The sequence below is a fragment of the Urocampus carinirostris genome, chromosome 10 (genome assembly GCF_059441175.1).
Source record: "Urocampus carinirostris isolate Australia breed hairy pipefish chromosome 10, RoL_Ucar_1.0, whole genome shotgun sequence".
NCBI lineage: Eukaryota > Metazoa > Chordata > Actinopteri > Syngnathiformes > Syngnathidae > Urocampus > Urocampus carinirostris.
This window is the reverse complement of record NC_142358.1, coordinates 33054275-33068231: the sequence shown is the minus strand read 5'-3', so window position 1 is coordinate 33068231 and position 13957 is coordinate 33054275. Positions and strand designations below refer to the sequence as shown.

General features: G+C 40.6%; 1 protein-coding gene across 6 annotated transcripts in view; it reads left to right on the top strand.

Annotated features, from left to right (window-relative positions):
* igsf5b (immunoglobulin superfamily, member 5b) overlaps nucleotides 1–8699 on the top strand; it is a 46576-nt gene extending 37877 nt beyond the window's left edge. For 3 of the 6 annotated variants that reach the window (XM_088345279.1, XM_088345275.1, XM_088345274.1), the window contains 4 exons: nucleotides 1660–1684; nucleotides 4637–4713; nucleotides 8028–8092; nucleotides 8327–8699. In XM_088345279.1, the coding sequence (XP_088201405.1) occupies nucleotides 1660–1684; nucleotides 4637–4713; nucleotides 8028–8092; nucleotides 8327–8437 (278 nt within the window). In that variant the 3' untranslated portion in view covers nucleotides 8438–8699. The remainder of the gene's footprint in view (nucleotides 1–1659; nucleotides 1685–4636; nucleotides 4714–8027; nucleotides 8093–8326) is intronic. The other 3 variants (XR_015851486.1, XM_088345276.1, XM_088345277.1) reach the window with 3 other exon arrangements.
* The last annotated feature ends 5258 nt before the right edge of the window (nucleotides 8700–13957 follow it).

Genomic DNA, 13957 nt, shown 5'->3' with positions numbered 1-13957 from the left:
CTTCTGGGAAGTCCTACCTCCAACAGTTGCTTCTTGTATCCTGCGATTGGGAGTATTTTGGTGGCATTAATGGCGAGTAGTTGTCGAGAAGCAGTGTGACGATAGAAGGTTACAGTGTTCATCTATCTAAAACAAAATTGAGGCAATTATATATATATTTGGTTTAATTCATCTTTTTCTAGCATATTTGGTATTGGAGAAATACAAAATTGGCTTTAATATTGAAATTAAATTAGGTAATTAGTAACGGTAACATAATTTTTTTAAAATAACCCTCCAAACCCTAGTTTTGGAATCATATAACTCATGCAAAAAAGGCTGCATTCTCCCTCCAGGTTTGTGGACTTCAAGTATCTTGGCGTCTTGTGCACGAGTGGGGGTAGCATGGAACGGGAGACCGACATACGGGTCGGTGCAGCGTCTGCCGTAATGCGGACCCTGTACCGGTCCGTCGTGGTGAAGAGGGAGCTGAGACAAAAGACAATGCTCTCGATTTACCTTTCGATCTACGTTCCTACCCTCACCTATGGTCATGAACTGTGGGTTATGACCGAAAGAACACAATCTTGGATACAAGTGGCTGAAATGAGTGTCCTCTGCAGGGTGGCTGGGCTCTCCTTTAGAGATGAAGGTGAGAAGCTCAGTCATCTGGGAGGGACTCCATGTAGAGCCACTGCTCCTCCGCATTGAGAGGAGCTAGTTGAGGTGGCTCGGGCATCTGTTAAGGAGGTGTTCCGGGCATGTCCCACTGGCAGGAGGCCCCGGGGACGACCCAGGATACGCTAGAGAGATTATGTCTCGGGGCTGGCCTGGGAACGCCTAGGGATACCGTCGGATGAGCAGGAAGAGGTGGCTGGGGATAGGGAGGTCTCGACTTCCCTGTCAAAGCTGGTGCCCCCACTATCTGACCCGGATAAGTGGAAGATAATGGATGGATGGATGTATAACCCATGCAAAGAAGTAACATGGTTGCAGAAATGTCAGTGGAGTGTCCACTATGCGGCATGTTGTTAAAGGCGAGGTAAGCTTGTCCCTTCTGCAGCACAACACACAATTGCCTTGAGTCACGCATTGCAAAGTATTCGTAATCCCTGTGACTGATTGGAAAGCAGTGTAACAGACTCACGGTTGTGGTTCAGGCGCTGAGGGATTATATCCAGCAGCCAATGCCGTTCCCAAGTGCTCCTTTTACCACTACCCTGATTCCTTCTTCTTTAAGCTTGAGCTGGAGAAACAGCGAGAAAAACGGTCGCATCTATACGAAAGTTCTTTGCCGCTCTGTTTCATCGAGTTGTATGTGTATGTGATGTGTGCTTTGCAATTATCGGAAAAAATACAACAAGCTGTTCTGGTTGCCCTGAGAGACTTGACCGAGGGGGGGGGGATTTATTATATAACGGTAGAGGCAATTTCTTTCCCCACCACAATCACGGTTTTCTTCATCCCATGGGGCTAACATTGTCTACATCCTTGTTTTATGATGTGGGAGCCTTGTTACAAAACTCATTAACACTCTGCTAACTGGAGGTTGTTAGAACCGATATCCAAAACTAATAATTTCTGGTGTCTTTTATAGAGATCTTTTCCCCCAATGCATTGATATGACTGTGCTTCTCAGTTTTTCCTACTGTGCTAAAAGAAAATCCTGTTACTTTTCAGAAAGAAGCACACAGGACGCAATAAGGTAAGCCCACAAATTTCCTTAAACTGTTGAATCTTATGGGGTGCTGGAGAATATAATTGCCAATAAATCTTCCTTAAAGTAAGGGTATTTTTATTGTTGCTGAAATGAATTGTGACTTTTAAGAATATCTTGCACTAAATAAACTTGAATGCTTTTGGCTTCTTTTGAAGGCGGATGAAGTGGAAAATATATATGTCAGCAGTTTTTTCCTACGCAGCAAAACTACATTTATCCGAGAGGGCAGAGAGAGGGCTTGTAAAACATAGTCCATACTGACAGCGCACTTAATGAATAAAACAAGGTCCATGATGATTTTCTAACAAACAATTTATTGACCAATTGAATTAAAGAGCCGAGTTTATTCTTTTTAAAACTCGTCTCGCCTTTTTGGGAGCACCACATCCGTTTTGAGATTATTACGTCAGGAAAACGGATGAAAACCCTTGTTTAGTTATTATGACTGCTGGCTACACACTCTTACTGTTTTGAGAGTTCAATATCCTTTAATCAAGACACACACACACTCTTGGATTTATGGACTTTTCTTTTACTAATCATCTACTGTAGAAGCTTGAAGAGAACAAAAAAACCCTAATTATAAAACAAAATGAAGACAACTAGAAGTCAAGGACTTAAACTGGGACCATTTCCATGGACAAGAATGTTGGCTTGATTATTACATTATTGTATTTTGATAGAATTCCCCCCTTTAACGTCACACCAATACCAATACCTAGCAACAACGAGATGTTCTGCTTGATGATGATGACGGCCCACTCTTTATGTCCTCGGCTGTTGAGCGATAAGGAATCCTGGTAGACTTGAGAGCCGGTTGGAACAAGGACCTCAGGATGCAGAGTGTTCAAAGAGAGGTTGACTGCTGGTGGCTTGAGGCTTCTCTGAGGTCGCCAGCTTTGTCCCACCAGTTTGGCAGCTAGCTTGATCAAGCTTGGCTGCTGACTTGGCAAGGTTCTCTGGCTGCTTGTTGAGAAGAGAGACTTGGTCAGTAACGGCCAGGATTTTGATCGAGTTCTTCTTGTTGGTATATGCCCTATTGCCTTCTGGCTTGCCAAATTCAGACTGCCCTTGTGAGGTGAGACATGTACCAGCTCTTAGTTCCGATCTCCTGGGAGGGGCGGACCCCCTGTGGTGGAGTTGTCACGGCGACCTTTGATGTGAACATGCAGCTAACGACCCCCACCCCCACTTCACATTCCAGCAGTATCAGTCAGATAACTTATCCATGTGATTGAGTTAAAACACAGTACTCACTTTACATGTCTTGACATTGTTTGATCATTTTTTTGACATTGCGAAACGGAATTCTGACCAAACGTTGAATACTCTACATCAGTTTGCAAAAACGTTTTGCCAATGTCAGGATATTTTCAAAGGCATTTCAAAATGACTGTTTTTGTAAAAACAGTTTCAAGTTGAGTAATATTGCATCAAATTTGTTATGTTGGCAGGACAGCTTTCAAATAAATGTCCACTTTTTGGGGCAACTGCTTCAATGGTTTGAGTCAGTGATGTGCGGTGAGGTTCGTGTGTGGTGAGGCTGTCCGGTTTACAAATAAATTAATCTCCGTCTTCTTTATCATTTTATTGGCAATTCTAGCATGGGAAAAATGTTTTATTTTCTTACCTTAACTTATAAATAAAGTCTTTGTGCTGCTCCTTTTGTATAAAAGCATCAATAAATAAATAATCTAGTATACAAAAAACCTCAATGCAATGAAAAATGTTCTGGATCACTTTACATGCTGTTAGCTTGCTAATACAATCATTGATTGCAGTGTATTGATTGGGGCTGGGGTGTGCGCCAAATTAGAATCTTTGGTCTCCCTGTTGCCTGCTGCCAAGAGAATTAGGCTTCTTACTTCACAATAAAAAAGATGAAATCTAAAATACCTTAGAATTCGAGAAATTACACATAAGAATCATTTTCTGGATGTGGGGTATAATTCTTTGGTTTATATTGTTTTTTATTTCATTGCGCTTATACATTTCAGCTCTGTTGAATTAGGGAAACTTGGAAAACAGTCAGGACAGTGACCTTACCCTTGCTACATGCTGAAGCACTGATAATCAACATTTTAATTACCTAAAGCAACAAAAAGTTAATCGCTAAAACTACTGTGTGTCATCCCTTCTGCTAAAACTCAGTAGATCTTCAGAACTTAAGAGATCATTTCAGGGAAAATACAACACCTCCAAATGTAAAAAATTCTAATCATCTCTTTTGTTCCTCGAATGAAGGAGAAAAGGTACAAAAAGAAATGAAATAGAGCATTTGCCCCTCCGTGGCCTCAAAATTTTTCAATAACCGCCAGCTGGTAGATGATCTTGCAATCTCGGCCATCTTTCACTGTGATTGCAGCACGACACATACACAGAGCGGCAATCATGGTGTTCCGGCTGACCTTCAGGGAATAAAAGTTACGCTCAATCAATAGAAAAGAACTGAACAAATGTGTGCGGTGAGTACAAGCTTGTTGCAGCACAGGTATCATTCACAAGGCCCCCTTTAAATAGAGTCCTTGATGTCGCCATGCTTCGAGTCAGCGTCTCTCGAGGGATGGCCCCTATCAACGATCAAGTGACCTGGAACACGAGTGCCTCTAAGAAGCAGGATGTGAAGATTGTGCGGTGGCCTAAGTTGAAAACAATATCCGGACAGAATTCTGTTCATTTATTTGAAATGCCGAAGCAATTCAATTATTGTCTTGCTGCTGTAAGCTCTGTTTACTGTTGGTGGAAGTGGAAACCTATGGAAACTAAAGGATTGTTGTGATGCACTGCGATAATTGACAGTAATGGACTTAGGACTTTGAGACTGTTGTTGTGCATTTGTGCCACACAAAACAGGAATGCCTTAGTTCAGGGGATTTACTTGTTTTTTTTCTTGGGAAGTCTCCACTTAATGTGACTTTTGCTTTTGGATGATTGCAGATGTGATGAATCAAAGAATGGAAAAATGGCTGAACCTACAGGTGGCAGAGTCAACTTAGGATATGTAAGCACAACAGGTGAGTATCTAAAGCACCCTGTTCACTCAGCCATGCCCAAAGCATACTTTTCTCACTTTCTTTCTGTCAAAGATAGTCATTATTAAGACTCTTTGGTGGCTGTATTTACACAGATAAAATAAATATATTGTTAAAAACTACATCGTGATAGCAGCTGCAAAAGTACTCACGAGGCTCTCATGTCGGTTGAAAAAAGGGAAGAGAGTGCCCAAAAGGGGGGCGTGGTTTATTATACGTCAGTGAAAACAGTACACACATGAGCACGACTTCACAATAAAAGAATATAAGATTGATAAACGTACAAGAGATATAATTAGACTGATTATTGAAACGTTGTTTTATGTGTGTGTGTGTGTGTGTGTGTGTGTGTGTGTGTGTGTGTGTGTGTGTGTGTGTGTGTGTGTGTGTGTGTGTGTGTGTGTGTGTGTGTGTGTGTGAGAAAGATTGTTTTTGTATTTAGGAATATAAAAACAAGTTTTTTTCACTAGACTGAATTCTGAGAGATTTACATCCAAACGGCCACCTTGACACTTTTGTTTTCTATTCAAAGGCCATAAAACAAGTTCATTTATTATTCATAATTTCTTCTCAAAATCTGAGCAATGTCCAATGATTGCCTGTTTTTCCTTTTTTTGGCCCAAACTTTTTCTAATTTAAAAAAAAAACATTTAGGGGCACACCCACATTTTTTAAACATTAGTTCTTTGTCAGGACCAGCAAAGGGTAGACCCAATTGCATAACGTTTAACACAAGTTTTATTGAAAGAAAGAGGAAGGGCTGCGCCCACGATTCGGTATTCGCTGGACGCGGGACGCAAGTCGCTCTTGCCCTCGGATTGTGATCCGAACATGGAAGTGGATCTTCCGTAGTGAGCGATGGGGGTGTCAGAAATGAAAAAAAACTGGTCGGTAGCCGGGAGTGGGAGAGCAAAGCGTGGTCAAGGTCGGAAATGAGTCGTATGCCAGGACGAGAGAGTAGACGTAGTCAGGATCAAAAATGGGTCGTAAGCCGGGACGATAGAGCAGACATGGTCAGGATCAAAACAGGTCGTAGTCGGAGACAGACGGGAGCAAAAACGGGACAGGTGTGAGTCAGCGTCGAAAAAGGCTTGCCTAGTATAAACGAGGTTCGCAGACGGACTGACAACAGGGGATTGACAGGACAGGGTTCAAATAGAGACAGGGAGCCAATCAGAATCAGGTTGGCGCCAAATGAGCGGGCACAGGTGATTCTCATCGATAATCATGACATTCTTGGCACTATTTTTTATGTTCAAGTTTTCTAAAATGACAAAATAACGTTTTTCTTAGCATTTGTGGTCACGTTGATTTGGAAGAAATTCAGGTTGTTCATATTGGTTAATAAATTTGCTGTTATTTTTGTTTTTGCCATATTTTTTTGTTTTATTAGTTTGAATTTTTTTTAAATCTTTGTTGTCTATAAAACAACTACTGTAAACTTAAAATGCATAAAACACGTTTTGCCAGTGGATTTTTTTTTTTTTTACAAAGTCACAATTTTTTTTTGTAAAACAGGACAATAATAACGAAATCTACAAAATTAAGTACGAACATTTTTATTCATTTTATTCATTTCATTATTTTTTTTATTTAGCTCAATCACACAGAATATTTTCCCTGCGTTTCCTCATGGGCAGATAAATAGTGTACAAAACAACCCCCAAAAAAGTAATCTCCTCCTACTTACTAATATGGATGATTGTTAGACTTACTTGGCAGATCACTAGAAGAAATCAAAGATACCGAACAGTGGCATGTTTTTTTTTTTTTGGCAAGTTCACAATTGGGGAATTTCCTGCAGGACACTCGACAAGGTCTCACACAGCAATACCGCCAAACCCGCTCCCCAGTTAAAAGCTACATTTTCAGTGAATTTTATTTCACTGTGTTACATCAAATTATTTGATAAAATTTATGAAACGTAATAATGCCAGAGCCTGTGTCCCATATCAACGAGTATACCACTTTAAACTTGAAGGTTATTGTGACCTTCATTTTTTTCCCCTAAATAATGGTTTCAGATTCAGATTCAGATTCAGATTCAGATTCAGATCTACTTTTTTGTCATTCTAGTACACGTGTATACAGAACGAAATGTCGATGCATCTGACCCCCACAGTTTCCTTGAATGTACAGATATAAATAAAGTTGTATTGTATTTTGGCTACGTATAGTATTTTACCATAGTGCCGATAGTGCAAGAAGAGTAGCTAACCAGATGTGCAAAATGGGCAGTCAGGTTAACAAGTCAGGTACACAGTAACATTAACACTGTAACAATAACGCTGTAATTACAATAGTGCAGAGATCAATGTGCAAGGAGTGGCAAGCTATAAAAAACTGCCAGTAGTGCAAAAAGTCAGATTAGCAGCCGTTTAGATTTAAGTTAACTATATGTTAGATTGACCATTTAACAGTCTAATGGCCAGGGGGACTAGACTATTGCGGAGCCTGGTGGTCCTGCACCGCACACTGCAGTACCTCTTCCCAGAGGCTAGCAGAGTGAACAGTCCATGATGGGGGTGAGAGGGGTCCCCGGTAATGTTCTTAGCATGGGATAGGCAGCGCTTCTGGCCAATGTCCTGAATGGAGGGAAGTGTAGTCCCGATTATTTTCTCTGCTGTCCTCGTTACCCTCCTCACACTACCCCAGTCGGTAGCGCTGCAGCCTCCACACCACACAGAGATACAGCTGGGACCAAGGTGCAAGCAAAGTTCTTCTGTAAAAATGTCACAAAAAACTGCTAACAACAAGTTTATGGATGTATTTCCCTGCAGTGCAGAGGGCACATGTGAAGGAGAGGGGAGCGTGTTGTGTGTGGACAGTTCCCCCCACCCCAACTGCTCACCCAATCAAATTGTTCTGTGTGCTTAGCTAGTGTTTTGGGGTAATTAATGTTGGTTGTGTGGGTTTTTATCAAAAAGTTTCTCAACAGTGAGCATGCATCATTTAATGAGCTTCCATATGAAGGATTCTTTAGCAATGTACAGCCAAAACTGGGTCTGTTGGTGTGACACATTAAATGTCAACTGTAAGCAAGACTGTACCCTTTATATCCTGAAACCAATAGTTTAATTAGTAGTGTTCCTTCAGCTATGCATAAAACAAACTCCACTTTGTACTTATCTAATTTGCAACGTCACAGAAGAACCTTTTTACAAGTCACACTTTATCACCAAGCCATATGTACTCGAGAAAACAGCCATCACTGGCTCACAGGCCATAGGTTTCTGACCCGTGGTATAGATCATGGCAACTGGATGGATGAAATTGATTTTTCTTCCACTCTGCAGATGCAGTTTACAAAGAGTTAATGAAGGAAATTCATAGCAAGATGGATTTGGTCAGCGTTGAGAAGGTAAGGTAGTGAAATACATCAGAGATAGGGAAACTGAGAAAAAAATGTTAGTGGCCTATTAGGCAAAGAACAGAACCACTGATTTAATGAGTAAGACTGACCTATCGTGAATGTCGATACTAAAACATCGACAGACTCACTGCTGCTCTCAACCTTTTACAAAATACCAACCAAGTCAGTTTCCATGATTTCATACTGTCCTAACCACTAAATACTCATTTTCTGTCCCCTCAGGTCCCTGATATTGTGACCTCTAGCAGCCTGTCTCTACATACTGACGGTCACCCCCGACTCGGCCTTTCAGAGGGCAATTTGAGGAATATCCGGAGGGTTACGACAGTGTGAACAAATCTAGATGTACTGTATGTCTTTTTTTTAGTAGCAGCTTGTACAATGAATGGTTCTTACTATGATCTTACAGTAAAATCCAATGCAAATGCAACAGATTTTTATGTCTATGTCCATTCATTGTCATTTTGTTACTAAATATTTAGGCAAGACAGAGTTTACTATTAAAGTAACATTTTTGGTCAGATTTGTAAATATATATTTTAGTATTGCTATGTTAATGAAAAAGAACAATTAAATGATAATTTTGAGTGTTTGATTTCCACATTCTCTTCATTATGCACATGTTCATGTGTTAAAAATATTCAAACAATATAAAATAGATTTTTGGGAACTGACATATCAAACGTTTCCCTTTTTTTGAGAGAGAGCCATACCATATCTTTTAAGGAACATTTCTGTCAGGGAAGACCAGAACAGAGCAGGAGACCCCAGAGCGTTCGTACAGTTCTTTATTTGGGGAAGCGTAAGGGTTAGCGGGAGACGTGATCAATCGTAGCGTGGGACGAAGGCAGGTCGAGTTTACCAGGACTGAAGAGAAGATCGTAGCGTGGGACGAAAGCAGGTCGGATCGGAGGCAGGTCGGATCGGAGGCAGGCAGGCAGAATCAGGTAAACAAGAAGGCACATGTAATCGGGAGAGTCTTACGGGGTACAGAAGTAATCCTCCGACCAAGAGTTCTCCGCGTAACGCGTTTAAAAAGGGAGCATTAACCAATCAGGAAGCACATTCCAGTGCGCCACATGATTACCCCAGGTGGCTCCACTTGGGTAATCATGACAATTTCAGCGTAGCCGTTAAACCAGCTCTCCAGACTTAATCCATTTTGTGATGTTAGATACTTTGATAAAATTTATGAAAGAAAAATAATGCCAGAGCCTGTGTCCCATATCAAAAAACATACCACTTTAAACTTGTCTCCCTCCCGCAAGTTATGGTTTTATAACGAGGTGCAAACAGAGTTCTTTTGTAGAAATGTCGTGAAATACTGCAAACGAGGATACTGATGTATAAACCTTCAGTGCAGATGGTGCTTGGCAGAGCTCTGTGTCCAAAGATACATCCTGCCCCTACAGTTAAAATTGCTTTGTGTAATTGGCTGGCGTTTCTGGGTATTTACAGTTTTTCTGTGGGTTTTCATCATAAAGTGTCTCAACAGTGAACCTCAATTGTTTAATGAGCTTCCATATAAAGGATTCCTTAGTGACGTACAGCCTAAACGGGGTCTGTTGGTGTGACACCTTGATTGTAAACCCTAGTGAGGAGTATGTTTTTTATATACTAGACAGAGCCATTTCTTTTCTTAGTGATAGATCAGTTTTGCGCGCATTGATTGGTTTCTGCGTTTATCTCAACTCTCTATTCATGAGATTTGCACAAGTATGATTTTATCTCTGAGCCATATGTACTCATGGAAAGAGCCACCTATGGCTCGCAAGCCAAAGGTTCCCGACCACTAATTTAATATGTTTAAATAACCTGTCGCAAATAGCAAAATTTCGGGTCCTATGCACCCATAACATGAAAAATGCTTTTATAATCATGTTTTTGTAGCATTTGCTTCCCAGATTCCCGCCACAAGTCTGGCTTTGCAAAGGCATTTCTCTTGCTAATGAGGAATAAAAGAAACAACCAGCCAATTTATTTAAACAACCGTCTTGCTGCAGATACGTTTTCTGTCTTCTCATGAGAAATAACTGCCTTCCAAGAATATCACTGTGGCAATGCGAGAGGGGCGGGGGGTAAGGACTAACGCTGCACATTGATTGATGCCCTGATGGAGGCGAGGTTATCTCCCAGCTTCTCTTGGGTCTTGGGTCGGATTGATTATGTGCATGCTGAGGAGGATAAAGGCACATTTCAACATCTGAATTGTTAGTTTCATCATCATTTCATCGCAAGAGGAAAACCCGTTCTGGTGTTTGAATGCATTTTCAGCCATAAGCAAATGCGTTCTCCTCGCTCTTTTTATGCGTCAGTTGCTCATTGTTCAAGTCACGAGGACTTGAGGAGAAGCTGTCAACCGAGTGCAAATGAAAACAGTGCAATGGTTTGAGCATCGGCGAGGTCGTGAGTATCTGTAGTGACGCGTACACACAACAGATTTATCTCAGCGTGAAGATAGAGACAACATTTGCATTCTGTAATGACAAAAGATGGAGTGGAGTGTCGATGATGAAGGTCCATGAATCTGCCAGACCTTCTCCGAGATACTTTCATCAAGCGAAATGAGACGCATGTCACATAAACATCCATTTTAAAAAAAGGATAGGTAGCCCAAGAAACTGTTGTTTTTCTTGGAACTCAACATAAGTGAAAGAATAATAGTGAGGAGGACCCATAGCAACCATTCCCTTACCTCTGCATAGTGCGGCAAAGCCTTCTACTGTAAATTTGAGGACGCTTTGAGGAATAAAAGTCATCTGATTAGAGGTAGTGATCTGGTTAGAACGTTCAATTGAAATTCAATCATTACATACAATTCTGAAGGCAAATGGCTTGAAGTCACTCATCATTTTGACAGATAAACAGACCAGACCTAAACATTCCTTTATTAACTTGTTATCCTTAATGTGTCCTCTGGAATCCAGGGGGAGAAAACGGACAGGAGGCGATGTTTAAAGTTCTCAGCAGTAGTTACATGTGGTTGTCATAATTTAGGAAGCTTCTATGTGGAGTTGAATTTTTTCAGTATTCAAGTCACATTTATTTGTATAGCCCTGAATCGCAAAATACCTCAATATACTGCACAGGCCACAATTAAAACATTGCCTCATCTAAATCCTACATTGGGGCAAGGGAAAACTCAAAAACCTCAGCGCAGGGAAAATAAGAAACTTTAAGAAGGGGCGACACAAAAGGTCACACACCTTCCTAGATGACTAGGCTGCAATAGATGTTGTATTTGGTAACGATACACAAAATGTTGTTCAAATTACATAGATAATAAATAAAACTGTTCTAGGAGTCCAAGACAACGACGACGTAGCCTAGCATCTTAGCCAGCTGGTCAATGCAGATTGGGGCTAGGTGCTGGTCCACTGACTCATCCAGGTCCGTCCTTCTCCTTCACTTTGCCACCAGCCAGGCAGCCGGGTGGACAGGAACAGTGAGACGTTGGTATCAATCATAAGGTATAGAATACAAGTGTGTCCAAAGCAATGTTCCCTCTAAGCTGCAATTGTGCACTACCCACAGCTTTTCCGCGCACAAGAAAATCTAGCCAGCTCACAAAAATCAGGGCTCGAAATTAATTAAGAAGCGAATTAAGTCAAAGTTACAGTGCATGAAGGTAAAAATACAAGGGTTCCCCTGGCGTTGTGTTCTAAATGCGGTATTTTGAAGTCAAGGTCGAAGTAGGACAAAGTTGAGTAAAGTCAGTTGAGTTTTTCGAGAACCGGCTTCTTCGGCTCGGCTCACTAAAAGGAACCGGCTCTTTTGGGTCCTAAACGGCTCTTCAGGTTGTTTTTGCTTCTTTCATCCCTATGTGAACAAATATTATGTAAAATTATGCACAAAATGACTTAAAGGAAGGGGAATAGAACAAAAAAGAAAAAAATACCAAAATGAAAAAGTAGTGAAAAGCTGAGAAAAAAAGAAACAAAAGGAAGAGAAAAAAGGAGGAAAAATTTAGAAAAAAGCCGGAAGAAAAGAAAAGAAAGTTCATCCCTATACGGCCAAATATTATGTAAAATTATGCACAAAATGACTTAAAGGAAGGGGAATAGAACAACAACAAAAAAAAAACCTTAAATAAAAAAGTAGTCAAAACCTGAGAAAAAAAGCAACAAAAGGAAGAGAAAAAAGGAGAAAAAATTCAGAAAAAAGCCAGAGGAAAAGAAAAGAAAGAAACAAAGAAAAAAAGTAAATAGAGAACAAAAAGAAAAAAGTAACAGCTAGGAAAAAATAAACACAATGAGATTTCTTTAAAGGAATTAAAAATAAAACAACCCAAAAAAAAACAGGGAAATAATTTCCAATTATACCAAGTTAATCTTGTTGCCAACATTGTACTTTCCCCTGAAAAATGTGATTAAATACAGTTGTGTATCGTACTACTAATCACTTAGTTGCCACATTTGGGATTGCTGTTGCTCACTGTTGTTTCAAGCGTAGCTAACCGACTTTGTGTGAACACTCAGACCCGTGGAAAATTGGAGGGAACATTGGTCCATAGTCTAGATTTAAGAACTTCCCCTGAGGTTTCAGATCTTATCTCAGGGGGCTTGGCATTCCACAGCACCGGGGCCTAAATAAAGAACACTCTCCACTAGATGGCGTAAGGGTAGTGAGTACCTGTACTGACATACACAAACAACAGATTTATCTCAGGGTGAAGTTTGAGACAACATTTGCATCCCGTAACGGTGAAGGATGAAGAGTGGAGTGTTGGTGATGAAGGTCCATGAATCAGCCAGACCATCTCCAACATACGTGCTTTCATCAAAGCGTCACGTAAACATCCATTTCCCCTTGTGGGAACCGTACATCATTTTCATATTCCTGCCATTTTCTTTCCCAAGGAGTAAGCCAAGGTCCAATTTTATTCAATGATGTGTCCCATATGATTAATCAAAAGGGTAAATGGGAATGACGAGAGAGTCCTCTCAACAAGAAACACAGTGACCTTATTGAAACGTGCAGACGTCATCTGTCATCTCCTGGAAGTGCTCAGAGGGGAAAAAAAGCAATCATTGGCATGCGTTTTGTGGAATGGAGAATGCACTTCCATTTCATTGAAGGCCGATGCATATCCTGATTGGGGCTTCGCTTCTGCCTTTGATTTATTTTTACTGGCAACATTGATTAGCCGCATACGTCTTAGCCTATCGGCCAGAGACGTATAAGAGGCTGCTGGGTCAGGAACGAGCCGGCAGCAACCCAAAGTAGATACATAAATATTTAACGCTCAAACCTTTCGGACGAACTTGATACACGGGCTCTGTTGAAGCTACGTGCTAATATGCTTAAGTTTCTTAGGAAAAAAATAAGTTTAATTGCACTTGGCACTGTAGGAAACGCCAAGGGGATCAGCAAATCAATTTGAATTGATTATTTTTATGCGCAATAACTCAATTATTTCAATTATTGTTGGGATGTTTCAATATGGAGGTAGGGAGAGGACGCAGGAATGTATTTAAAGTGAAGACGGCAATAAAGAACAGACAGGACATGGGTCTGTGAACTTGAATTGGGGCCACATGTTAAGCACTGTAAATTCCAGGACTATAAGCTGCAACTGTTTTTACTACAATTTAAACATTTTACTACAGTGCGGCTTATTATTTTTCTTTTTTCTTGGGCGGGAAAAACATAAAATGAATCAGTAGTTGCGCTGGTCCAATTAAATTGTATGACTAATCACAACTTCCCTTATTATAAAGTCTTCACTGTTACTTACCCTCATAAAGTGTATGATGCGGCGTTTAGGTTAAAAGCGATAACAGTTAAAAAAGGAAATCGAGCTGTCACCCGTAAAGAGAAATTGTGAGAAGGTTGAGGTGCAAGCGGGAAAAA